Source organism: Crocodylus siamensis, chromosome 8, assembly GCF_052110815.1.
Source record: "Crocodylus siamensis isolate JL-2025a chromosome 8, ASM5211081v1, whole genome shotgun sequence".
In the NCBI taxonomy this organism is placed as follows: domain Eukaryota; kingdom Metazoa; phylum Chordata; order Crocodylia; family Crocodylidae; genus Crocodylus; species Crocodylus siamensis.
The window spans coordinates 38,777,292-38,803,581 of record NC_143402.1 but is presented as its reverse complement, the minus strand read 5'-3'; the positions used below and the strand labels follow the sequence as shown (position 1 = coordinate 38,803,581).

The window sequence follows — 26,290 nt, the reverse complement described above, 5'->3', positions numbered from 1 at the left end:
TGATCCAGCACCCTCAACTCACCCGCCACGTCTTTGCTGTTATAAAGTTCAGTATGGGAAGCTGCCTCTTATCACCCCTAGACACCGCACTGGTATTGTTCCTCCGTTTCCATTGGTTGCCCCAATACACGCATTGTCCATATGGAAAGGGGTATATTGGGGCACCCACTGGAAACGGAGGAACAATACCAGCGCGGTGTCTAGGGGTGATAAGAGGCAGCCTCCCATACTGAACTTTATAACAGCAAAGACATGGCGGGCGAGTTGAGGGTGCTGGATCACCTTAATTGACATGGCAGGGGGCTTATCACGCACCTGGCACCCCTTTACCGGCGCCCCTGGGCCGGTCATGCAACCTGCGCCCCTTTACCGGTGCCTCTGGGCTTGCCATGCCCGGGCCTCACCCCACTGGGGCCTTTCTTGCATTGCCCACACTCCTCGTCTTCTCGCCCCCTCTGGGGCCTGTGCCGCACTTCTCGCCCCCTCTGGGGCCTCGCTCACGTGCTCTCGGGCTGGGGCTACAACTCCCACACACCAACCGCCTCACCGGTACTCTCCCGCCATGTCCAACTGCGGCGCCAAATGCCGTGCCAACCTGGCACTGCTCAACTCTGCCCCTGCTGGGCACCGGGAACCCCCAAGCTACTGGGGAGCTCCTGTGAGGCCTCCTCACACCCCTACAGCCTCACCCAGTCCTCCAGTATAACAATAACTCAACCACGAGCCAAACGGCTGCAACATAAACAACAAGCAGCCTCCCGGCTCACAGCATAAACTTCAAGCCACCCTGGCTCCCAACCATACCTCGCTTAGGGTTTGCACTCTCCCGCATCATTGCGGCCGATCAGCGTGTTCAGGCTGCAACCCTCAACTCAGCCTGCACCTGCACCTGCACCTGCACCTGCACCTGCACCTGCACCTGCACCTGCACCTGCACCTGCACCTGCACCTGCACCTGCACCTGCACCTGCACCTGCACCTGCACCTGCACCTGCACCTGCACCTGCCAGAAGGGAACTGCTCGCTAGGCTCCGGCCTGGGCTGTTTATAAAGGCCTGGCCCTGCCCCCTTCTGGCCACATGACCTGCCTGGTTGCCCCAGCAACCGGCACCTGAGCTGCCCTGATGATTGGCAGCTCTTCTTAATTTCTCTCCAGGCACAGGGCACCCTAGTGCCCCCGTGACAGTAACCAAGGCCCAATGCCCTATTTTCACCAAAAATAACCAAGAATTTGTTCTCAATCAGTTACAGATGAGTAATATAGCTACATTAATGTAGTTATATTGCAAATAGCAAACATATTGATTTGGAAGGACTTCTTTGAGGTGACTTTACTAGACTTTTTGAAGGGCTCTCTGTTGGACTTTCTGAAGGGTTCAAGGCAGGAGTCTTTTCAGGAGTCTTGGCTGCAGGATTTTCTGGAGTCTTGGCTGCTCTCTTAAAGAAAGTGTGTGCCGGGGGAAGCCTTGCCCAGGGGCAAGGAGGAGCAAGGAAGCTCAGAGGCGAGAAACCAACCAAAGAAAAGAAAGAAAAAAATAATAACTTACCTGTTCCAGGGGCCAGGAGGAGCAAGAAAGCTCAGAGGCGAGAAACTGCCCACACGGTTTGTAAGCTGTGCCCATATACAGCTGGGACCAGGTGACGTCATGAGGAGATGCCATCCAGTGGAGATGAAAGGGGGCTGCAAAAGCACAGGAAGGCTGCCAAGGGCCAGAAAACCCTCAGGAACCCACCGGCGAGGAGGGGACCAGCCACAATGGACAGCAGCTGGCAGTGGCAGTGGCAGCTACAGAAGCAGCATGGGATCCCTGACCCGGGGAAGACTGGCTGGGATTAAGGACGCCGGTGGAGAGCCTGGCAAAGGCAGCAGCAGCAGCAGCGACTGCAGCGTCCAGAGCAGCAGCAGATCCCTGAACCAAGGATCGGCAGGGATTGAAGACGCTGGCAAGGAAGCCGGCAGGGAAGCCGGCTGTGGTAGCTGCAGTGGCAGCAGTGGGAGTGGCGGGGAACTCCAAGCTGAAGAAGCCTGCTGAGAGCCAAAGGAGCCAGAGGAGGGACCCGTGGTAACTCTGGGGAGAACTGGCATCCAAGCCTAACCATACGCACCGGGGGCCGTAGCCCTGAGTGGAGGCAGGGTCCGGAAAGGGAAAGAGAGGGACCCCGGCTGGGGCAGAGGCATGGGTCCCGACCTGTAGGGTGTCCCAGGCTAGAGGCGACGAGGGTGCTAAGGGTATACAGAGTTTGCGGTGGGTGTTCTGTTTCCTTCAGGGTCCTTCCCCTCTTCATTTCCTTTTTGGCTACACCTCACCAGTAGCCACAGTGGTGGGTTTGTTTATTCTGGGTCATGACAGGTGTTTCAGGGAAGAGGGGTTAGGGTCAAGGCAGTGGCAGTGGTCCCCTTTAGGGTCCATTTATTTCTATCCCCTTTGTGAGGGTAGATGAGCGGAGTCCAGACAAATGGCATGGGGTTGCTCCGCAGATTGGATCCCATGGGGTTGGCGCACTGAGTTGGTCTACAGGTGTGATCCAGCATGGCACCCCGACCCTGAATGCTGGCCTGTGTAGCAACCAAAGACAAATCAACTGGCCCAGGTCGCTACCCATAGTTCTGGAAATCTGGCATTAGGGGTGCAGCAATTAATGTGGCCCCTGCTTTCCTCCTGCTAAAGTTCCAGATGTATGGGGGGCCCTGCAGGCCAGGTGAAACTGCTCCATTGCTCAAATCTGACCCGTGAGCCAATGGCCCAGCACCACTGACCTAGAGACTTGATGACCAATACTGAAAACCGAGCTGAATGCTGGAGATGTGTTGCGTTCTTGAGAGTGGAAGTACAGGGAGGCATGTGCAGCTGGTGTGTTGTAGTCCGCCTGTCCTCTTGTTGTGCAAGGACTCACTCTCCTTCCCTTCTTTTACACCATTTTTCCTAACTTGATTATTTGTTCCCTTACTTAATTTTTAATGCAGGAATTACTTAGGTTATTTTCTAGCTTGTGGTGAGAATCAAAAGGTTCACAACCCTCCATTGCTATATTGCTTTAATCTGAAAATCTAACGAGAATTTTTAATTACTCAAAACATTAGCCGATTGGTCGACGCTGTGCACACTGATGAAAGCAGAGAACTGCAGTCATCACTTGCCCGTAAAACTTGCCCATACAGGTTGCTATCCTTGCCTTTCCTGCATGGGGCAGTAGAATTCAGGTGAAGTGATCATCAATTTGCAAAAGAGAGGTAAAGAGGTAGGGTGAAGATGAACAGGTCTAGAGTTGGACTCTGGACTGCGGGGAATGTAATTGCTTTACAGAGCCTGGAAGAGGCTTAACTCACTCACTCTGCTGTTCCTGAGCCAGCATCAGATCTGTCCTTGCCCACATATCTGCCATCTGCTCAGAGCAAGGACAGTGACAGTTTAAGGTAATGATTTCAATTGTGACAATACACTGAGTGTCATGCAAAAGATACGGTCCAGACAGGCCAAGCCCTGAACAGCCAACAACTCTGAGGACTGAAAATGTGATCTACAGTTTAAATTGTGTTATTCTGTTATTATTTATAATGATATTATTTCCTTGTATGCCTTAGTGAAAACATTGGAGAAGCAATGCCTGGCAGAAAGACACAGGACAGCTGATGGGCTGATATTTTGCCTTCTAGACAGTTTGAGATCTTTACTTGTGGTTAATTTCAGTGATGATTTAAACAGTGAATGCTTCATATTTAATTACACATAAAAAACATTATTCAATTTGCAAAGTCAAGGATTTAAGAGTTAGGTGATGCTAGAGTTTGGGTTGTATGGGCAACCTTGTGCATATGCATCATAGCATGTTAATGATATAAGGGCTTGTCCCCACTTGAAGTATGGTTTGAATTTTGTCCCCGACCTGTCCTACAGTCATACACAAACGCCTCAAACTAAGTAACAATTAAACACAAACTAGCTGGCCTGCCAATCTGGGTCAAAGCTCAAGTTAAAAATGCAGCAGAGAAGCTGCAATCTGAAGGTTTGTCGGGAATGTAGTGTAGCACTGATGCACACAAGCTAGTCTTAAACATGCCAGTTGGGGTTCTGCTAATAGCAGATGTCTGGAGAGTGGCACTAGCTTGGATGTATCTCCACAAGCCGCAGTAACTGCAGCGTGGACATACCCTGAGCTATGATAGCTCTTCCACATATGATCCAATTGCTCTGCTCACCAAAGCTGGACCGATAGCAGCAGGAGTATGATTGCAGTCATTCCATTTGATCTAGCCTTACTGGAGTAATTCAAAATGAAGTGACACAAGGCAACTGCTACAGTCAAGACAAACCCTTTATTTACACACATGTGGAGAAAATGACCTAGAAGTTTGGTGTAACAAATAGGAAATCTGAATGGAAACTAGCTGAGATTCCGCAGATGCTCTCTGTGTTACTTTCTGACAGGAATTTATGACAGTTGACCCCAAACTCAGGATACAGAAGGCATATCTGGCACTTTGGAGGTAAATATGTTGAAAATAGTGTTACATGTGCCTGCATCTGTCAGCAATGGATAAAAAACTGTGAAGCTGAGGTAGCATTTGCAGGAAAGGTGGAGAGTACAGCAGGGGTAGGCAGGAAGGAAGCACAAGTGGGAGGAGCTAGAAAAAACAAAGGGATAGCACAGCGAAGTCAGTGAGGTGCTCAGAGAAAAAGGGATGTGGTGGTCAGGGCTTGGAACAATCAAGACTGAGGTTCCCATGCAAAATATGGCTCCATGTGTTAGTTCAAACTGTGGGTATAGCAGGATAGAATTCCCACTTAAGGACTCTGGCTTTAAACTTTGTTCTTATGGCATCACCAGGGGCTCTAGCTGGAGTTAAAGCCCCATGTTTATCATCCTGCATTTTCAACTCAGCCCCCAGAAAATGTATAACAGCAGGCTGGTCCTTTCCTTGTCAGATAAAACCTCTGCCACATTGAACAATGCCATGTTTTCCTCTCTCCTGAGATGAGGTAGCAAAGAAACTTACTTAAGGATCATTTTCTTGTGGGTCTGAGAGCTGATGGTGCCCTGCTGGCCACTGACCAAGTAGCAATGCTAGGATCTGCAATGGGACCCTTGTATGCTTAACTCAGGACTTCAGAGCACAAGAAGCAGCCCTTTCAGCCAGTGGCGTAGCATGGGTCTCTGGCACCCAGGGGCCAATGCTTCCATTTGAACCCTTCCTAGGGTGGCCATCATAGAGGACAGTCTGGTTGTCCTCTGTTGATACAAAACCAGACACCTTTATGTGTCTGGTTTTGTATCAACAAAAATAGAGGACATAAAAGACATGAAGATAGGTATGCTCCCCCTCCCCCGCACCCTGTCACTACACTACTGCTTTTGGCGGAGTCCAACCTTAATGAGCAGATCATTAAAGGAAAAAGAGATCAGGCATAGAGCATATCAGATCCCATCAATCCCCATAGGTCTACCTCCTCACTATTCTTTCCTGAAGATTCATCAGGGCTTGCTTCTCTTCTCACCTACCTTATCGAAAGTCCTGGAAACAAGAGCCTCCTCTCATCTGTTCCATCTCCTGTCACATGACAATCAAAGGCTGTGGGTTTCAAGGGCGCTATGTATTCACAACTACAGCGGAAGTCAGAAGAAGCTGCAGGTTCTCAGCAGTGCTGAGAACCAGGCCCAAAATGTCTCCCTTTCCCAAAGAAAGGCAGACACACTCAAAAGGATCTGTAGCATCAGACAGTACTTACAGTTAAGTAATGAACCCTTATCGTCTTCAGTGACATGGTTCAAAAGTTAAACTATGTACCTAGAAAATATGAGTCATTTCCTTTAGTGAAAAATGTCATTCCCCAGAGAAGCTTTCACATCCCCTTCTGGCATTCATTACTGCCCACAAGCTGGGAGCTAAAGAAGATGCCTGAGAAGACTGGAGCCAGTACAACAGCTGCAACTCATTAGCATAAGGGCTGGATACTTACTGATCGCCTTGGCTCTAAAAGGGTCAAGGGAGATTGGTTTTGTTTGAATTTGTTAAAGGGGAATGACAGGGTGCTGTTCTTTCTCCAGGAAGATGCCTGCATGCTCTTCAGGAAAGAATGGCCTGGGGCTGGAGAGGCATCTCATCTTGTTTCCTTTAAGAGTGAAAGCAGTTGAATGCACAAAGTCAGGTACTGTCCAGCAGTTTGGATTAAAGCATTCAAAACCACTTAGAAAAACTGCAGAACCCTAATTTGCATGCTGAAGGAGCTAATCACTCCAGCTCATCTCTTCATGAAGCACTGCCAATTTCCCATTCTGCAGTTGTATAGGCCTGAAGAGCACAAATAAGACAAAATTACATGCTGACTCTTCTTGCTTTTCTCCTGGTGCAGCCTGCCTCACCCTGTGGAGACCTCAGATGTAAGGACTCCCCATCCAAGAGGATACACGTGTCTACATATGTCCTTTCTAAGCCCCCTATTTAGACACCAAGTCCAAATATTGGTATTCAAAGCCCACACTCAGCTGCTGGCTGGCTCTGGAAGTACCCAGTCTTCAGAAGCCAGAGTTTCCTAGTAAAGCGCCTATTTCTGGGGATGGGTAGAGCTACCCATGTCTGAGCAGTGCTTAGCATCTAGGTCCTAGCTCACACTTCAGCATGAGTGCTTACTTTGCCTGAGGACTGAGCGTGGTGGGCATGCTCAGAGCACACTTGTTGTATTGGGCCCAGTACAAATCCCAACCGAGTGTTCAAAAGCTCAGCAGAACACAGGGGGCCCAGGTTTAATGTCTATGCCTTCTCTTACCTAAGGAGATTTCAGCCTGCATTTCCCACCTCCAAAATGAGTGCTTCTGTCATCAGGCCAAAGGACAGCCTGTGCTGGAGCTCTAGCCCCCTCCTGCTGATGGCCATTCTGTCTGGGGTAAGAGACCAGAGAGGGAGCATGACATTATAGTAAGGGGAGAGAGGAGACTTAAATTTCAGCCCCTTTCATCCTCCCTAACGACTAGACCATAGAGCAGGGGTGGGCAAAATGGTGGATCCAGCTGGTGGCCGGACTCTGTTTCCCAGCAGTCCCTACCCACTCCCTACCCTGCAGCCAAATTTCCATGGAGACCCCAGCAGCAGTGGAGCCATGACAGTGCAGGGCCAAGGTTCTCATAGAGACTGACCCCAGCAGTGCTGGCAGGGTGGGGAGCTGCTCCAGAGCCAGGGTTGGGATCTTGCAGTGGTGACATTTTGTGTCCAGAGCCAGGGCAGAGCTGCGATCCACTGCCCACACGCTCCATGCAAACCCTGGCCCCCCACTGTCACAGCTCCACTGCTGCTGGGGTCTCCATGGAAACCAGCCACAGCAATGCAGACGGGGACTACTGGGAAATGGGGTCCACCACAGGCTGATCCGGCTCACAGGCTGGACTTTGCCCACCCCTGCCATAGAGTCAGGCTCTGTTTGGCCCACAACATATTTAAACTGTCCCTGCAAAGTGAAACAGTTTCAACAAAAGAGATGAGCATGCTCTGACACAGGATCTCCTGTAGTCTAATGGGAAGAGAACTTAGCTAAGCCATGGGAAAGACAGGTTCAAGCAGAAGAGAAAATTAAACTGGGCCCCCTGCACCCATGTAAGTGCTCTCTTCACTGAGCAGTAGGATAGAACGGCCATGGCTCTTCTGCCTCCTCTGCTCTGAGAGAAAGAAAACCCACTCCTCCATACCCAACCGCTTCTCAAGTGTCCCATTGCTTTGCAGAGGCAAGTTCCCACTTGGTGTGCTTTCTTCTGTGCACCCTTATCTTAGGCACCTACTTCCCGCTGGGGTGTTGTACAAGGGAGCTTGGCATCAGCAAAGTATCTAAAATTAATCTGTGCCCCGAGCCCTGTTGTGGATTGAGCCAATGGGATGTATGGTGCACAGATAGGTTACACCACCATTCTCTTTTGTACCTTTTGTACACAGGAGTTGGCAATGCTTCAGACTCCCCTGTTGCTGAACAAGATGTCTCAACATAGAGAAAGCATCTCCTGATCTTTCCTCAGTTTCCTCAGAAACATCTCTCAACACGGCCCCACCAGACTCAGAAAGCCCACCAGACACTAATCGAAAGGCTCATTTAACATTGTGGGGGTTCAGCTGATATTTTTTGTCAGCTACTGGAGTGATTAATTGTAGACTGAGGCTTTGCTCAACTCCACAATATTAACAGAAAGCACAAATGGGAAGATCTAAGCAAGAGGACATGGTTTTCTTAGACACAGACCTTACAAAGAAAGGGATATTCCTTCCTGTTGGGTTTTTATTATGCCCAACTAGTCACATTGTTTCTATATAACCAAGGACAAGCTTCATGAGGTATGAGCTCCCTTCCAGCTTCAGTAGGCATGGGTTCAAATCCTGATATAGTTTCATAGATATTAGGGTTGGAAGGGACCTATTAGATCGAGTCTGACCCCCTGCCCTGGGCAGGAAAGAGTGCTGGGGTCAGATGTCATATTTTGGCAACCCTCACTGTAAGAATTTTCTCCTGATGTGCAATCTGAATTTGCTCGCTTCCAGTTTGTGGCCATTATTTCTAGTTACACCGATAGGCACCCTGGTTAATATTGTATCCCCTATTTCTTGCTGGCCCCTCCTATGAGTTTGTTGGCAGCCATGAGATCACCTCTCAGCCTCCCCTTGCGGACGCTGAAGAGGTTCAGGTCTCCCAATAGGTCCACATGGGTTTTTTTCTGGAGGCCTTTAACCAGATGAGTAGCCCTCCTCTGAACCCTCTCCAGACCATCCACATCCCTCGTGAAGTGCGGTGCCCAAAACCAGATACAGTGCTCCAACTGCAGCCTGACCAATGCTGCATAGAGGGGAAGTATCACCTCCTTAGACCTGTTTGTGATGCACCTACTTATGCAAGAAAGAGTGCAGTTAGCTTTACTTATTACCTCATCACATTGGCGACTCATTTTCATTTTGGAGTCGACTATGACTCTGAGATCCCTTTCTGCACTTGTGCTACTTAGAGTGGTACCTCCCAGGCTATAGGAGTGTTGATGATTCTTCCTCCCCAGGTGCAACACATGACACTTATCCTTGTTAAATTGCATCCTATTCTGTTCGGCTCATTTCCCCAGCCTGTTCAAATCAGCCTGGGTTCACTCCCTGCCTCCCCCCAGTTTGGTGGCATCAGCAAACTTGGACAGGGTGCTTTCTACCCATCCACCACCACTCTGGGTGTGTCCCACAAGGCAATTTTCTACCCACTGAACTGTGTAATAAGCTACACTGCAAATGTTTAGTTTATTTATAAGAATTGGGTGTGACACTGTGTCAAAGGCCTTTTTAAAATCTAAGTAAATAATATCTACCTCTATTCCTTCATCCAAGCATTTTGTGACCCAGTCGTATAAAGAAACCAGGTTAGTTAGGTGGGATCTGCCTGCTATGAACCCATGCTGATTGCCCCTTAGCATTATTTTACCCGCTGGTCCCCCACAAATGTGATCCTTAACAATTTTCTCAAAGGTCTTGCCAATGATAGAGGTAAGACTAACCAGCCTGTAGTTACCCAGTTCCTCCTTCCTTCCCTTCTTGAAAATAGGGACCACGTTGACCCTTTTCCAATCCTCCGGGACCTGTCCTAAGTGCCACAAGTGCTCAGATAGTTGTGCCAGTGTTCCGCTATGACTCCAGCTAATTCCCTAAGTACCCTAGGATGAAGCGCATCAGGGCCTGTTGACTTATATACATTTAACCCCTCCAGGTGCCGCTTTACCATGTCAGCATGAACAGTTGGTAGGCTGGTATCTGTACTGGGCTTACCTGAAGCCCCAATGGGATGCGTATTTGTATTCATGTCCAGGAACACGGATGCAAAGAAATCATTTAGTAGCTCCGTTTTGGCCATCCTATCTGTTACCAGTTGCCCTAGTTCATCCTGAAGGATCCCTAAGTTACCCTGCACCTTCTTTTTACTTCCAATGTACTTAAAGAATGACTTTTGTTAACCTTAACTTTTGCTACCAGCCTACGCTCCATTTCCGCTTTAGCCCTCCTCACTGCTTCCCTGCAAGCTCGATCCAAGCAGGTATATTCCTTTTTGGTCGCAGCCCCTGCTTCCACAGCCTGTAGGTCTCTTTTTTCCCTCTAGGCTCTCTTGGATTTCCTTGTTCCACCAAGAGGGTTTCTTTGGTTTTTTGCCCCCTTTTATGTGTGCTGGGATGGCCTTTTCTGTGCCTGCAAAATTAGTCCCTTGAGAAACTCCCACCCTTCCTAGACTCCCATCGCTCCAAGGCTTTTACCAGTCAGTCCTTCCCTAACTAATCTCCCGAGCTTGTTGAAGTTTGGTCTAGCACTTCTGCCCTACTAGTTATCTTCCCCACCTTTCTCCAGATAGTGAACCCTATCAATAGGTGGGCACTATCCCCTAGGTTACCTTGCACCTGCAGATCCCCAACCAAGACCTGGCTGCCCATTTCTCCCAGATGTTTGGGAAGTTAAAGTCACCCATGATGACCAAGTCCTTTGAGCACACTACCTCTGAGAGCTGTCTCAAGAATTCCAGGTCTAACTTGTCCCCCTGGTGTGGGGGTCTGTAGTAGACCCCCACTACCAAGTCCCTTTCACCCCGATCCCCATGTAACCTAACCCATAGTACCTCAATTTGCCCTTCTTCCTGGCCCAATTTAACTACGGAATATGAATATTGCTCCTTAACATAGAAAGCAATGCCCCCCACCCCTTTTTTCCCCACTCTGCCCTGTCTGTACAGCTTGTAGCCCTCAATGTCCACTGCCAAGTCATGGGTAGGATCCCACCAAGTTTCTATTAGTCCTAACAGGTCAAATTATTTATTTGCAAGCAGGAATGCAAGTTCCTCCTGCTTGTTCCCCATGCTTCTAGCATTAGTATAGAGGCATCTAAGCCCCCCAGTAGGTACCCTTGCTACTTCCCCATTCTGATGCTTAGTGGGGCCTTTAGTACTTACCTGGACTGTTCCAGCACCTGGCTTGAGGTTCATTGTTCCTGCCCTTTCCCTGTCATCAACATCCCCGTCCCCCAACAAACCTAGTTTAAGATTACTGTACTGTACTGGAGATTACTGTACTGCTAAATTGCAGGGCGAACTAATTATTTTGCATGACCATACAAACTAAGTCCTTCGTAGATATCCAGCATCTGTTTCTCATGTTGAAGCCCCCATTATACCAGGTTTCTTTCCTTCATCCATGTAGGTATATATGTGTAAAGAGTTCTTTAAACTGATGTCATGGTCTGCATTAGCCACTAACTAGTGCCCCATCTTATGTGGGATCTGTTAGGACACTGACCCATAAGCATTCAAGATCATCTGATCCTAAGTTGTCACTGGCCACGTACATACGAGACACTGACTGCAGTTGTTACTGTGCAGTCGTTTAATACTTGCATACCTAAGTACTAAATGTGCAGTAACCAGTGTTACTTGTGCAGTAGCATCGCCCCATATCTTCCTGGTGATGCTGACTGCACAATAGCTCATTACTACTGCAAAGTAGCATTGCATCATGGTTTGTGCCCTGTGACGCTACTGTGCACTAGTAACGAGCTACTGCACAGGAAGTATCTCATGTAGATGCAGCCACTGACCTGGATTTTTAGTATATAGTGCTAGAAAATTGTCCCCCTCTCCTCGGATCCTTCTGATATGAGAGCCAACCAGTGTTTTAATGTTTCAACAACAGTCATGTGAATCTTTGCATATGGCTCCAGCAGTACCACTAAGGTACCATTTATGGCTCCTATAGAATAACTCGTTCCTTTAATTTATATCGCTGGCTCCTAGCATCAGTATATGGGCCACTGATAGTGTTTCACTTTGTCTCTTGCTGTCTTGATTAATTTTGTTCTCAGCATTTTGGTTCTGAGTTAAAAGGGTGCTCATTCATTTGCCCTTCCCTTTGGCTATAATTTATTAATTCTGAGATCACCCTGCAGGCAAGGTGTAAACATAGGTCTCAGCTGGGCAGAGTCTGAGGCTCAGTGTAAATATGAGTCTCATGTGCTCAGCCCTCTTCTCTGGACTAGTGACCAAGAGGACTTGATTGGATCTTCCCTCACAGGGCCCCTCAAATCTGAGGCACTTTTACAGACAGAATATAGACAAGAAAATCGGTCAGTTGCAAAAATGTTGCAGTTCCCTTTTTAATTAGAGCCACTGGTCTGCAGCCAGGTTGCTGAGTTGACTTTACAAAAGAGTCATCAGCTTCTAGGCATGAATCTCAGATGCCCCCATGGTCCCCAGGAAGAAGACATGGGTCATTACATCTCAAAGGCTTGCTACCTGAGAGTCCATCTGGATAACCCTGAATCCTTGGTGGCTACTCGAGAGGTTTGGCAGTCAACTTTCCTTAGCTGATACTGGCTGGGCAGGCTCATGCTGGGGACTTTCTGGATACTGACCATGTGGGATTCACCTGGCTCTGAAGGGAGAGATACATTGCACTTGGAGACAGAAATTTAGAATCTCAAACCAAGGGTGGTGGGGTGCATAGCAATTTGCCCTCGCCTCAGTATGCCTAGAGAGATGGCACTCAGGCAGTCAGTGCAGGGACACTCTGTTCAGGGGGTGACAGCAGCTAACTGCTTCCTCTGCTCTTGCCGCATTTTCAGAGCCAGCATTGCCCTTCGATACAAATCTGAGGAGAGAAAAAGAGAAAGCTAAATGTTCACTCCTTAAAAAGGAAAGCTGTTCAGTCCTGCCGCTCAGCAGGACAACAAGTACTTCCCGTGCTCTTCAGGCAGTAGTGACTGCAGGCTCACAGGGCAATAGATAAAGAGCCTCATCCACAGCCCTTCAAGTTCTGAGGCTGCCAGGGGAGGCTCCAGGGTGTGTTAGGAAAAAGGACAGACTCAATGATTAGAGTGACCCTAGAGGCTCTGCAAAGATTCTCACTGACTTCAAGAGGCTTTAGATCAGGCCCTACAATAGCATGACACTCCACTGGTAATGCTGAGTTCAGCCATAAGACTCTTCTTGTTTCCCAGGCAACAGGGAGTTATACATTTGTGGCCTCTATCAGCATCTTTTCCCATTCCCATTTGAACAGACCAGAAGCAGCACTTAGCTTTCTCTTCAGTGAGTGCAGCAGCATGGTACAGATAGGGATCTCATTCTTGCTGTTTGAGAACAGCCTTGCCCATTGCCCTCTGCCACAAATTAGCTCGTAGAAAGGGTAGTTTTAAGTCTAGCAAGACAATGACTCGAACTGCTTAGTTGAAAGAGTCTGAACTGCCCATCTGAACCCAAGCAATCTCCAAAACACCCTCAAAGGCATACACCCCTCTCACCTTCAGAAAGAGCAAACTGTGTCAACAGTACACTTCACTTAACATACACAAAACCATCAGTCTCATTCACCAGCACTAAAGAGCAAAATGATGTCTGCCTGGATAAGTTCTTTGGTGGAGTCAAGTCACTTACCTGGTGCAAACACTGGAGATGTACCTTTGCAAATACATCTTTCAAATGAGCTGGGAAGGACAACTGTCAGGCAGCTCTAAGTTTGAACTACTCTTCCTTCTGCCAAGGCTGTCCCCAGACCCTAGATCTTTTCAGCTACACACTTAAGCCCTCCTTGGTCTCCAATATCCACCTAGGTAACTATAATTAGTCAATGTAAAGTATTTCCAAATTACACACTGAGCTGCAAAAAAAAACATTTGAGCAAATGCTCAATACACTCCAGACATAAAGACCCTTCTCATTCCCCACATAATACAGACTGCAAGAGCAGGGGGGAGAACTGAATGTAAACACACACAACTATTCCTAAGCAGTTTGACAGCCACCTGCAAGGGGAGTAGGATGGATCTTAACACTTTATGACCCTTTCTGACAAAGGCCAGTGCAGTCTGAAACTCTCCCACTCCTTGCAGTAACATGGGCTGCAGGCCCTGGCCTGCAACCTCTTTGCATGCACATGGCACCTGGAAAATACTAACCAAATGTACTGGAGATGTCTTCAGTCCATGGCTCCAATGATGACTGTTGGGACTTGATTTTATTTTTAATTTTCTTCTTTTTCTTCTTTGTGCTCTTCCCTGGAAATAAAATGAGATTGGATGCTTAGATATGAATGGATTTTTTTTGTCACTGAACTGCCTGGGAAATCTCTCATGTCTGAGCACATTATAATACCCCTGTTTGTTCTCAAATTGACACCTGCAAAACTGTTCAGCAAATAATTCCTTTCTTCTTCCCACCACCTCTACTGTACTTCTCCAATTAAATGCTCCAAATAACAGTCTGATTTTAAAGTAAAGCCCAGGGGTGACACGAAGGGGGTGCACACAGGTGTACCCCCTAAGCGTGGTGCTGCACCCCCTACAAAAAGGTCACCGCTTGTCACCCCGCCACCGACACCGCCGGTGGCGTCTGTGGGCAGTCTGCAATCCTCACTGGCCACTGCTGACGCTGCTGGCGGTGGCTGTGGGTGGTTGCTGACCCTTGGTCAGCGCTCACCCCCCCCCCCCCCCCCCCCATTGGCTGCCAACAGCACCAGTGGCATCTTTGGGAGCTCCTCTGCTTACTGCTGCTCCTGCTGCCTTGCTCCCACTGCCACCGTGCCCCCCCCAGCCGCTGGGGGGCACACGTCATTCATAGTAAAGCCTCTGAGAATTGCATTGAGTGAATTTCAAGTTCTTGCTGTGTCCAAAATTCATTCCTTGTAGCTGCTGTGCCCAGTGGTCCTGACTTAGCTGCAGTTGCATGGAGGGTGTATCTACATGTGCAATTAGCACACAGTAACAGCCTCTGGTGCAGTTTGTGCCAGAGTTTATCGCTCCTAGGCACAGCATTTACATGTGCACCCAGACTGCAGCATGCTGAGCTGCAGCGTAGCAGCCCTGGCTGGCAGGAGGCCCAGGGGGTCAATCTGCCAGCTAGAAGCTGCTCCACCCAGGCTCAATGTGCTGCAGAGTGGCTGGCTGGGGCTCGAGGATGCTATGATATGGGGCTAGCCAGTAGGCAGCCTCTACACTGTTGCACCTTTGTGCCCCAGCCAGCCCCAGTCACCATCTACACATGCATTTCAGTGCATTAAACTCTGCCATAGCATAGTATTTGTCCCAGATGGTACTATCCTACAGTGGAGTTAATTAATTTACTGTGCCCCAATAGGGTGCACATGTAGACGGTGATGCTTTACTGTAGAGTTAATTAGTCAAATTACAGTAAAGCACACATGTAGATGCACCTCAAACTATGGCCAAATATCATGGATGTCTCTATAGAGCAGGGCTAGTCCTACTATAAATCTTCATCTTCAGGAGTTCACAACACACCCCAGAAAGATAACATGTAGTTCAAAGTGAGGTTATTATTTTCAGGCTTGTGTTTTATAACTACTCCTAATGGAAAGTGTACTGAGGTTATTGATCTAATTTATTACCTCACACATCTACATCAAACTCTACAGTAGGAGTATTCCCTACATTTTCAAACTTAGCCCATGCTCCAAAACATTATTTAATCAAAAGCAAAAGTACCCCTCCCCAAGACAGCAACCCCTACCGTAAAGGTACATAGAGTGGATGGTAGTATAAGTAACTACTTCCTTTTGAAACAAAGATCAGGTGCCTGTGGCCACCTAGACGAGTGGTGCCCACCTGATCCTGTGACTAACCATGTAGTGAAAGTTCTTGTGGGTTAGAAGGTCTTGTAACCCCTGAATGTGCTCAGGGTGTGATGACACTCACCAGAAGAGAACTGGCTCTTCATGTGGGTTACATGGACCAGATATGCAGGGTACAGGCCTGGCACTGCAGCACTCACTGCAGGTTTACTTAAAGATTCAAGTCCCAGAGACCCTCAGCAGGTTCCTTAGGTACTACAGTTGTCTTTATTGCAGTGTACTAGTGGCTGCAGCACAAGGACTTCCCAACTCCTACTCTCAAGGAAGTGAGGAACAGGCAACACTGCAGGTTACGGAAGACAACAGGCTTACCACATGCCCCTGCAGACTTGGTGGAAATCTCAATCTCAGTTGAGAAGTGGGGGATCAGGTCATCATCACACCCACTGCAAATTGATGTCCTGGGGAAGGTCTGGATGCCCTCCTAGATGGGAGCACCTGGGTAGAGTCCTGCAAGTGTTTCTTAACTTGGTTATAAACCACTTCACAATAACCTTAGCAGGTCAGGGCTGGGTAACAGCTGAGCTTTCCCACAATTCTCACAGGCAGGGCAAGGGGAGGGAGACACCTGCCTATCTGTGGAGTTAGCAGCTCCTTCTCAGCTGCCACCTGCCCCTCAGCTGTTACCTGCGAGGGGAGGAGCTGTCTCTTGGGAGGATGGATTCTCTTGTCCAACTCTGTTGCTGTGGAGAAGCCCAACTCCAGCACTTGCTCGGTTTTCTCCTGCCTCCAGTTTCCCTTCCTCTTCCTCAGTCGTGCTCCTGGACTGCACTAATCCTTTCTTCTTTACCTTCATCTTTATCTTCTTCTTCTTGATTACTTTTGTACCTTCCTCCTTTTGGGCCGAGAAAAGGTGGAGAAAAGTCCATGACCTTGTCAGCAGGGGTGCTTAGAGGGGTAGCAACAGGCAGGAAAAGGTTTCAGCAGACAGACCACTTGACTAAGGGCATTCTGGATGGGCTGTAGAAGCTTGTATTCCCCTACCTTGGCACGTCCTCCTTGTGAACTCTCTCCCTTGGCCAGCACTTCCCTACAAGGCAGCAAGGCATAACAAGAAATGACAAAAAATACAAAACAAAACCTAGCCCTGGGAGAGTTCTCCCACCAGAGTTCTTAGAAACAGTATCCCCACAACCCTGGACTCTTGGATGCTTCTCTGTGGCAAGGAAGAAGATATTGCTAAATATGTGCATTCTGAGAACAAGTGGGGATGTTTCTGAAACAGGCCACAGGTGAAATTCTGTCTCCAGGGCCTGCTCCCTATGAAGAAAACAGCATTTGGACCAGCTGAAGAGGGGAAGGCTTAGTCCAGTGGTTCTCAATCTCATTAGACTCAAGGCACACCTAGTCAGACTAAAGGCACTCTTCATTAGACGCAAGGTATCCCTCAGTAAATTCCAGCTCTTGGTTTTAATATGTTTTTAACTAGAGAAAATATTAGAGCAACTCTTCTATTACAAAGACCTCTGAAAGCCCACAGAGCAGGTCAGAATGTTTGTGACACTATGGATTCCTATTTGAAATCTCTGGTATCCTGTAAATCAAGCTTACGCATGTAACAGTGCTAACAAAGAGTGACACCCCACAGCACCCTTGAAAAGATCTCAAGGTATCTAGGGTGCCATGGCACTCTTGTTGAGAATCACTGGCTTAGACACCCAGATAGTGTGCACAGCTCTCCTCATTCTGTAGCATCCCCTAGGCCAGCCAACCAGGGAAGCCTAACCCAGGCTATGCTATTTGTGGCAGCAGAGAGTTCATGTAGTGCTGAGGCTACCACTCTGCTAGGTATAGCAGGTCCTCTGTAGGTTCTCTCCACTCACTGAATGGCAGCCATCCCCTCCCCCTCTCTCCAAACACACTGAAAGATTAATTCAGGGGGGTCTTCAGCTTTGGTCTGGGCTCTGACATGGGTCTTTGCTGGTTCTGAAACCTACCCTACACCCAAATAGCAAAGCAGTTCCCTGTGCTCACATGCTCCCTTGCCACACCAGTGTTCACCATGCCAGCTAAAATGGCTGCCTTTCCCATCCTCCCATTTTTGAGAACAGCTGCTCTCTCTTGGGCAGGCCACATACTGGGTTTCAGGGCTCCTGAAACCAGAGAACCTGCCACGAGAGTGAAGCTTGCAGCTAACTCTGAAGTCCTTTGAAATGGCCATTGTTACTGCATGTGGCACAGACACACTCTGCCTCCAGCTTGGAGGGAGCAGCACAGGCCTGGCACAACTCTTTTCAGCAGTGATTTAGTGTCTCCTCTGGCCTCAGTTCCCTCCTATCTGTAAACAGGTTTGACCCTGGTGGAAACAGATTAGGCTAATCTGCCTCAGTTTAGGAGCAGTAAGCAACCTTCTGCTTCAACCAAGTTATGTCTGCCTTACACCAGAATGAGAACATTACTCCTTCCCCCTGGGGCTTTCCTGGGCATTACTGTCTCCCTGCCCTGATCTGGAATGAAAATGCTGCTCCTGTTGGATCACAGGCTGGGCAATGACTCAAAATATTAATGCTTTGTAGAGCAAACCTCTCTTCCTGGGCTTGACTGTGGGCCCGTTCTGTCTTCCTGGGAGCATCCTGCTTGCGGGGGCTCCGCTGCTCAGGGAAGTCTGCTTGTACCCGGGTGCACAGGAAGTTGTAGTTGACTGCAATGGTCTGCAGAATCCAGTGCAGCCCCTGCAGGGTGGCCCGGTACTGGCTTTTATGGAGATTCCTGGTTGTTGAACATGGCTCCTGTGGGACACAGAGAGGGGAGAATGCTTGGGTCAGTGTCTGCAGCTGCAACACAATGGCAAGGCAGTGAAGAAGACATCTGCACACAACAGCTGGATGTTGGGTATCTCCTCACACAACTACATCAGCATCTGACTTCCTGTATAACATTGCCATACTACAACTCCCAGCCAAGCTCTCACTGCCTCACCCCTTACTGACTGCAGCCTCTTCCCACTCCAGCCTGGACAAGTCCAGCTATCCCCTTCTTGTCCATGCAGCTGCTGCTGCAGAAGTCAGTTCCTGACTCATGGCACTGATTGCTCACCCCTCCATTGGTTCCGACTCCTCTATCATGCCACACAAAACCTGCTTGTCTCTTCTTTCAAGTTGCTTTCTGGCCTGTCGCTTCCCTGCTCTCAGCTCTCATTTGCTATCAGGGATGTGGACTCCCAGTGAAACCAGACTCCAAAGCTCACTTTTAAAGCTTGCAAACACCTGCTTGCTTTCTTCCATGCTGTCTCTGCCTCAAGGATGCTGAGCAGGCAGACCAGCCTGGGCCCAGTGCTTGTCAGGGACACTGCACAGACAGGCAGCCTGGACCAAGTACTGCAACAAGACCCAGCTAATCTGCCTCAGTTTAGGAGCAGTAAGCATCCTGATTGGCTGCTGGGAGCACCACTTATCCATCTGGCACTAGCTGGGGACCTGGGTCTGCAGGACAGTCAACAGTTTTGCTGTAGCAAGCCTCCTGGTTCCTGCACTCTGGTTCTCCTGCATCCTGATACTGGTTCTCAGCTTATTTCTGGACTTTGGCTCTGGATTTTTCTGTGGTTCTGTTTCCTGACTCGTGGTTTGGCTCTGGTTTTGGATTTTGCCCTGTGGACTGCCCCTGTAACAGGCAGCTTATGGCTCCTGTTACTTACAGAGGAAAAGTAGGGGCAAACAGAGCCCAGACAGACAAAAAGGCAGCTAGCTGTAAAGGAATACGCAGCCAGAGCTCATAAATGGGAAGTGCCTATTGCTAAGCTAGTTGAACAGCAATAGCACAAGTAAGCCAGCATGAGGAGCAAGAAGCCTACTGCAGTGCTAGCAGATTCCTGGTGGTAGTACAAGGCAGTCTTGTGTGGCAGACAAGGCAAGGCTACAACTGCTAGGTCCATAGGCTACCTGGAAGACCAGTAAGCAAAGCTTCTATCCTGGGGAAGATCTTAGAAAAGTTTCTTAAGGAGGCCATCCTTGAGGGACTGGCCCAGGCTAACATTCTAAGGGACAGCCAGCACGGGTTTGTTGTGGGTAGGTCTTGTTTGACCAATCTCATTTCCTTCTATGACCAGGTGACCTATCACCTGGACAAGGGAGAAGAGATTGATGTCATATATCTTGACTGCAAAAAAGCTTTTGATCTGGTATCCCATGATCACCTCTTGGCCAAACTGCCCAGTTGTGGCCTTGGCTCCACCACGATCCGCTGGCTGGGAAATTGGCTTCGTGGTCGGACCCAGAGGGTTGTGATTGATGGCAGTCACTCATCATGGTGCCCTGTGACAAGTGGGATCCCTCAAGGCTCTGTCCTGGGACCCATACTGTTCAACATCTTCATTAACGATGTGGACATTGGAGTCAGGAGTGGACTGGCCAAGTTCGCCGATGACACCAAACTTTGGGGCAAAGCATCCACGCCAGAGGACAGGTGGGTGATCCAGGCTGACCTGGACAAGCTCAGCAAATGGGCAGATGAGAACCTCATGGTGTTTAACACCGATAAATGCAAGGTTCTCCACCTTGGGAGGAAAAACCTGCAGTACCCTTATAGGCTCGGCAGTGCTACGTTGGTTAGCGCTACAGAAGAAAGAGACTTGGGGGTCATCATTGACCACAAGATGAACATGAGCCTGCAATGCGATGCTGCGGCTAGTAAAGTGACCAAAATGCTGGCGTGCATCCATAGATGCTTCTCGAGCAAATCCCGGGACGTCATTCTCCCCTTGTACTCGGCCTTGGTGAGGCCGCAGCTGGAGTACTGCGTCCAGTCTTGGGCTCCACAATTCAAAAAGGATGTGGAGAAGCTTGAGAGAGTCCAGAGGAGAGCCACGCGCATGATCAGAGGTCAGGAAAACAGATCTTACAATGACAGGCTGAGAGCCACGGGACTCTTTAGCCTGGAAAAGTGCAGGCTCAGGGGTGATCTGATGGCCACCTATAAGTTTATCAGGGGTGACCACCAGGATCTGGGGGAACGTCTGTTCACCAGAGCGCCCCAAGGGATGACGAGGTCAAACGGTCACAAACTCCTGCAAGACCGTTTCAGGCTGGACATAAGGAAGAATTTCTTTACTGTCCGAGCCCCCAAGGTCTGGAACAGTCTGCCAGCGGAGGTGGTTCAAGCACCTACACTGAACACCTTCAAGAGTAAATTGGATGCTTGTCTTGCTGGGATCCTATGACCCCAGCTGACTTCCTGCCCTTTGGGCAGGGGGCTGGACTCGATGATCTCCCGAGGTCCCTTCCAGCCCTGATGTCTATGAAATCTATGAAATCTTGTTAGAGAAACCTGCAGACAGCTCAGGGAGTGACCAGAAGGGGGCAGGGCAAGCGATAGTATAGCCATCCACAAAAGGCAGTGATGAGGGTCAGGGACCCACAGCCCAGGAAGGGCAAAGAAGGGCCTAACAAGAACCCATCACCCAGAGAGAGGCAGAAAAGGACATAGAGAGAGCCCAGCACCCAAAAAAGGGCAGAGACGGGCTAGAGAAAGCCTGGCCCCAGGAGGGGTGGAGCTTGACTACAGACTGAAAAGGAGGATAAATTTGGATGAGAGACTGGGGCTTAGGCCCACTGTACTATTTGATTGGTACACCTGCAAGACATGGGTATGACTACAAGGGAGGCTGGAGACTACAATTAGCCCATAAGGCAATGGGTGCCCTTGGGAGCATACACAGGCCAAGAGGGCCCACCTCGGAGGAAAGACTGATTGTTTGAGAACAGTGAGAAGGACCCGCAAGTAAAGAGGACAGGTTACGATTGCTCTAAGACCCTTAGGCAGCCTCTCTTTCCAAGTTTGTTAATAAGATCAAGGTATGGCAAGAAAGAGCAAAGGGAGGGTACCTTAGAGATACAGTGCAGCAGGACCTGAGTTGCCATCAGGGGTTGTGATGGTTGCCCCTGGAGCACAGGTCCTGTTACAGCCCCCCAGATTGGTAGTCAGCATTTGACCTCCAGATTCTGACATTAGACTGTGTCATGGACTCTGCTTCTGGATCTCCCCCTGGCTGTGGTATGTGGCTCCTGCACTCTGACCTAGTCCCAGGCCCTGCTTTCCCTCAGTGACCTAATCATTTGGCAAGACTGCCTGTGCCCTGGTCCCTTACACTCTGCTGCTTGCAAGGAGTTCCCTGGAAACATCTGCAAAGCTGTCACTACCATCCCTCAAAACTTTCCTAGGTCATGAAGCCTACGAAAACCATGGCAACAGGAAAGGTGCTGGTGTGTTGACTCCACTGGTTACCAGGGTAACAAACAAACTGGTTACCCTGGGCCCCTCTGTTTGTCTTTTCTCTTAGACTGCAAACTCTCTACAGAGAGAGACCATCTTTTTGTTCTGTTTGTGGAGCATGTAGCAGTAACAGGGAGTGATTACTGACTAGGGCTGTGAGGAATTACTGTAATAACTAGCCAATTGCCTGTGAAGAATGACCAGGGGAGGGGGGAATGGGCAGGGATCCATCCCTGCCTTCCCCCCGGCCCATCTGGGCCTGCTCCCCCTTCCCTCCTGCTGCTTAGGGTCTGCCCCCCACCCGGTGTTGGACCTGGGACTGCTCCCTCCCCCCTCCCCATGTCAGGCCCGGGCCCACTTGCCCCCCACCCCACATTCAGGGAGCCCTGCTGGCCTCGCCCCACCCCCCTTCCACCTCCCGCATCCCCACCGTCATGGCAGGGGGGCTGCCTTCTGTCCAAATGCTTTATCAGCCAATCAGAGTGTGAATAAAGTGTTATGGACAGACAAACAGACAGACTTAGGCTTTTATAATATTAGAATAATCCACACTGTACACTCTTGAGCAGGTCCAGTAGAGGGCAGCAGTGACAAACACATACACAGCCATCCTATCTACATGTCAGCTGCAAGCCACCCTGTTTTGCAAGGATTTTTATAGATTTTGTAGACATTAGGGCTGGAAAGGGCCTCTCGAGATCATTGGGTCCAGCCCCCTGACCAAGGGGCAAGAAGTCAGCTGGGGTCAGATCACCCCAGCAAGATAAGCATCAAAGCATTTCTTAAAGGTATCCAGAGTAGGTGCTTGCACCACTTCTGGTGGGAGTCTATTGCAGACACTGGAGATGGTCAGACCGCAGCTGGAGTACTGCGTCCAGTTCTGGGCGCCACACTTCAAGAGGGACGTGGACAATATGGAAAGAGTTCAGAGGAGGGCCACTCGTATGATCAGGGGTCAGCAGGGCAGGCCTTATGAGGATAGGCTACGGGACCTGAACCTGTTTAGCCTCCACAAGAGAAGGCTAAGGGGGGACCTTGTGGCCTGCTACAAACTGGTCAGGGGGGATCAGCAGGTATTGGGGGAGTCCCTGTTCCCCCGTGCACTGCCAGGAGTGACCAGGAATAACGGTCACAAACTGGCGGAGGGTAAGTTTAGATTAGATATTAGGAGGCGCTACTTCACAGTCAGGGTGGCTAGGGCCTGGAACCAGCTTCCAGGGGAAGTGGTGCAGGCTCCTAGCCTGGGGATTTTTAAAAGGAAGTTAGATGAGCACCTTGCCGGGGTCATCTGACCCCGGTGCTCTTTCCTGCTAAGGCAGGGGGTCGGACTAGATGATCTACCTAGGTCCCTTCCGACTCTAGCTACTATGAAACTATGAAACTATGAAACTATGAAACCACTTCTGGTGGGAGTCTATTGCAGACACTGGAGACTCTGATAGTAAAGAATTTTTACCTTGCATCCAGTCTAAAATGATCTTCCAGCAGTTTGTGACCCTTAGACCTCATCATCCCTTGCGGTGCCCTGGTGAACAGATGTACTTCCAGTTCCTGATGCACACCCCTTATATATTTCTAAGTTGCCACCAAGTCCCCCCCTGAGCCTTCACTTCTCCAGGCTGAAGAGTCCCATGTCCCTCAGCTTCTCCTCATAAGGCCTGTTCTCTTGCCCTCTAATCATGCCCATGACTCTCCTCTCGACTCTCTCAAGCTTCTCCACATCCTTTCTAAAGGGCAGAGCCCAGAATTGGATGCAGTACTCCAGCTGCGGCCTCACCAAGGCTGAGTACAGCAGAAGGATGACTTCTTGGGTCTTACTGGAGATGCATTGGTAGATGCAAGCCAGAATTTTATTCACTTTTCTCAGACAGAAGGGGATTTTTGGCTCACTTTTATTGGGCCAAATATTTCAAAGCAGCTGCCTATTATATGCAAGTGATGAGACACTAGAGATTGAGTATTATTATTATTTCCTGTCAAACAGCATGAGAAGGTCTCCTAGCTGCAATACTAAGGGGGTGGGGATGGGGAGGGGAGGCAAAACACATTACGTTACCCAAGATTTGTTGCTTCTGTATTTGCCACATTCATGCCCCTGCACTGTCTTGGGGTCTTTCAGGTATGGGCTTACTGGAAGTGCTGATGCGACGGAAGCAACTACTTCATACTGGGCAGGCTCATCTCATACTTACAATGCGACACACAGACTTGTTTTCATTCACAAGCTTCTCCAGGGACAGGTACTCGATCAGCTCACATGGGAGGAGAGCATCTACCTTGTCTTGCTTATTTGCCAACCTAGGATCAGCAATGCAAAAATAAGAATGAGACCTCCATGGCCAACAGAGCTCCTACAAGAGCTAAATGCTTCTGTCCTGCTCTCTAAAGGGTGGGTCATAGGTATGGATCATTGCTGAGAAGAGTGGATCAGGTTAGGCTGCGATGGTATTGTGTCTCTGGAATTTCTGGTTTGTTCAGAGGCAACATGGGATCCATGCCCACGGTCTGAGAACTTGGAGGTTTACAAGAATCCACAGCTCTCCACTGTAGGGCCCACTCTGTCCCAGGAAAGAGGAAAAAGGAGAAGAGACAGAAGAAGGGAAGTCTTTTGTTTTCACTCAGGGCTCATATCACCTACACTGAGTTCCTAGTGATCTCAAAAGGCCCAATCCAAGGGGACCATCCTGTCTCTGATGAGAGACATCTCCATGCTCATTCAGGTCCTGGGACCAGGCCCAGGGCCCCCTGCCAAACAGGTGCCCCCCAAATGCCTCAAGGGCAGGCACAGGGAAAGCAGAGACAGCTTGGTGAGGACAAAACCAGCTGGGCCAGGCCACCAGTGGCCAGGCTGGACCAGGCCAGGTGTGTGTGATAAAGTGGGGTGTGGGTGCTAAGTACTGGGCGGGGTGTGGGACATGACCATGCTGGAGCCAAGGGAGTGGCCAGAGCTGCCGGTGGCAGGGAGCAGAGCTGGGTGCAGTGCGTGGCCAGGACCTGCCGGTGACTGGACAGCCCCAGCGCAGCCAGGTCCCAGCCTGTCCTGGCTGCGATCCTGTGCATTTACTGGGTATTGCAGCAGCCAGACTGCACCATGGCAGGGCAAGAGGCCACCCCTGGAGCTCAGTCTATGCCGCATGTGCCTAGTGGGCAGTGGCTTCACACCCTTAGCACTGCTCGGCTAAAGGGTGGTGTTGTGTGGGGTCCTGCATGCCTGGTCCCAGGCTCTGGCTCCAGTGCGGACCTGCAGGTGGCTGCAGCTCCTCCCCCTGGCCTTGGGGGCAGTGTGTCCCGCTCTGGGCACTGCTGTCATTGCACCGGCCGGAGACAGAGCCTGTGGCTCCAGGGCAGGGCATGGGTCGGGGGTTGCCCAGGCTCAGGGCCCTAATGAAACTTAATCCGCCACAGTGGAATCCCCATGAGGATAGTTTTTCTAAGAGGTTAGATTATAGCCATTTCATAGACGTTATGGTTGGAAGGGACCTCGTAAGATCATCGGGCAGGAAGTCATCTAGGATCAAAGAATCCCAGCAAGATAAGCATCCAAATATTTCTTGAAAGTGTCCACAGTAGTTGATTGCACCACCTCTAGGGGGAGTCTGTTCCAGGCCTTGGGGGCACAAACAGTAAAGAAGTTTTTCCTTATGTCCAGCCTAAAACGGTCTTGCAGGAGTTTGTGATTGTTGGACCTTGTCATCCCCTCGGATGCTCTGGTGTCCACCAGATCCTGATGCACACCCCTTATGTACTTACAGGCTGCCACCAAGTCATCCCTGAGCCTGCACTTCTCCAGGCTAAAGAGTCTCATGGCTTGCAGCCTCTCTTCACAAGGCCTGTTCTCTTGCCCTCTGATCATGCACATGGCTCTCCTCTGGACTATTTCAAGCTTCTCCACATGCATCCTAAATTGTTGAGCCTGGAATTGGATGCAGTACTCCAGCTGCAGCCTCACCAAGGCCAAGTATAGTGGGAGGATGACAAGCAAGTAGATGCAAGCCAGAGTTTTGTTTACTTTGCCAGACACAGTATCACACTGGTGGCTCATTATCTTTTTCTGGTCAATCATGACCCCCAAGTTTTTTTTGGTCATGGTGCTAGTGAGTGTAGCTTTGCTAAGCCTGTAAGTGTGATGCAGGTTTTTAATTACTGAAGTGGAGCACCTTGCATTTCTCCATATTGAATGCCATAAGGTTTTCATCTGCCCACCTTGCAAACCTATCATGTTTGGCTGGATCACCAACGTATCCTCAAGTGCGGACACTCTTCCCCAAAGTTTGGTGTCATCAACGAACTTAGCCAGTGCGCTTTTGACACCAGTGTCCAGATCTTTTATGAAGACATTAAAGAGTATAGGTCCAAAAATGGAGCCTTGGGGGACATCAGTGGTCACCGAGTGCCATGTGGATTCAGTTCCATCACCTACCACTTTCTGGGTCTGACCTTGGAGCCAGTTCCCCAGCCA

General features: G+C 49.5%; 1 protein-coding gene across 7 annotated transcripts in view; it reads right to left on the bottom strand.

The window, feature by feature from the left end:
• Positions 1 to 4,296: 4,296 nt before the first annotated feature.
• Positions 4,297 to 26,290, bottom strand: part of ARL13A (ARF like GTPase 13A) — a 66,545-nt gene continuing 44,551 nt past the window's right edge. For all 7 annotated transcript variants that reach the window (XM_090061301.1, XM_090061300.1, XM_090061299.1 and 4 more), the window contains 6 exons: positions 24,024 to 24,129; positions 18,148 to 18,353; positions 16,609 to 16,654; positions 16,252 to 16,459; positions 13,934 to 14,032; positions 4,297 to 12,627 (listed from right to left, as the gene is read on the bottom strand). In XM_090061301.1, coding sequence (XP_089917427.1) covers positions 12,551 to 12,627; positions 13,934 to 14,032; positions 16,252 to 16,459; positions 16,609 to 16,654; positions 18,148 to 18,353; positions 24,024 to 24,129 — 742 coding nt within the window. In that variant the 3' untranslated portion in view covers positions 4,297 to 12,550. The remainder of the gene's footprint in view (positions 12,628 to 13,933; positions 14,033 to 16,251; positions 16,460 to 16,608; positions 16,655 to 18,147; positions 18,354 to 24,023; positions 24,130 to 26,290) is intronic.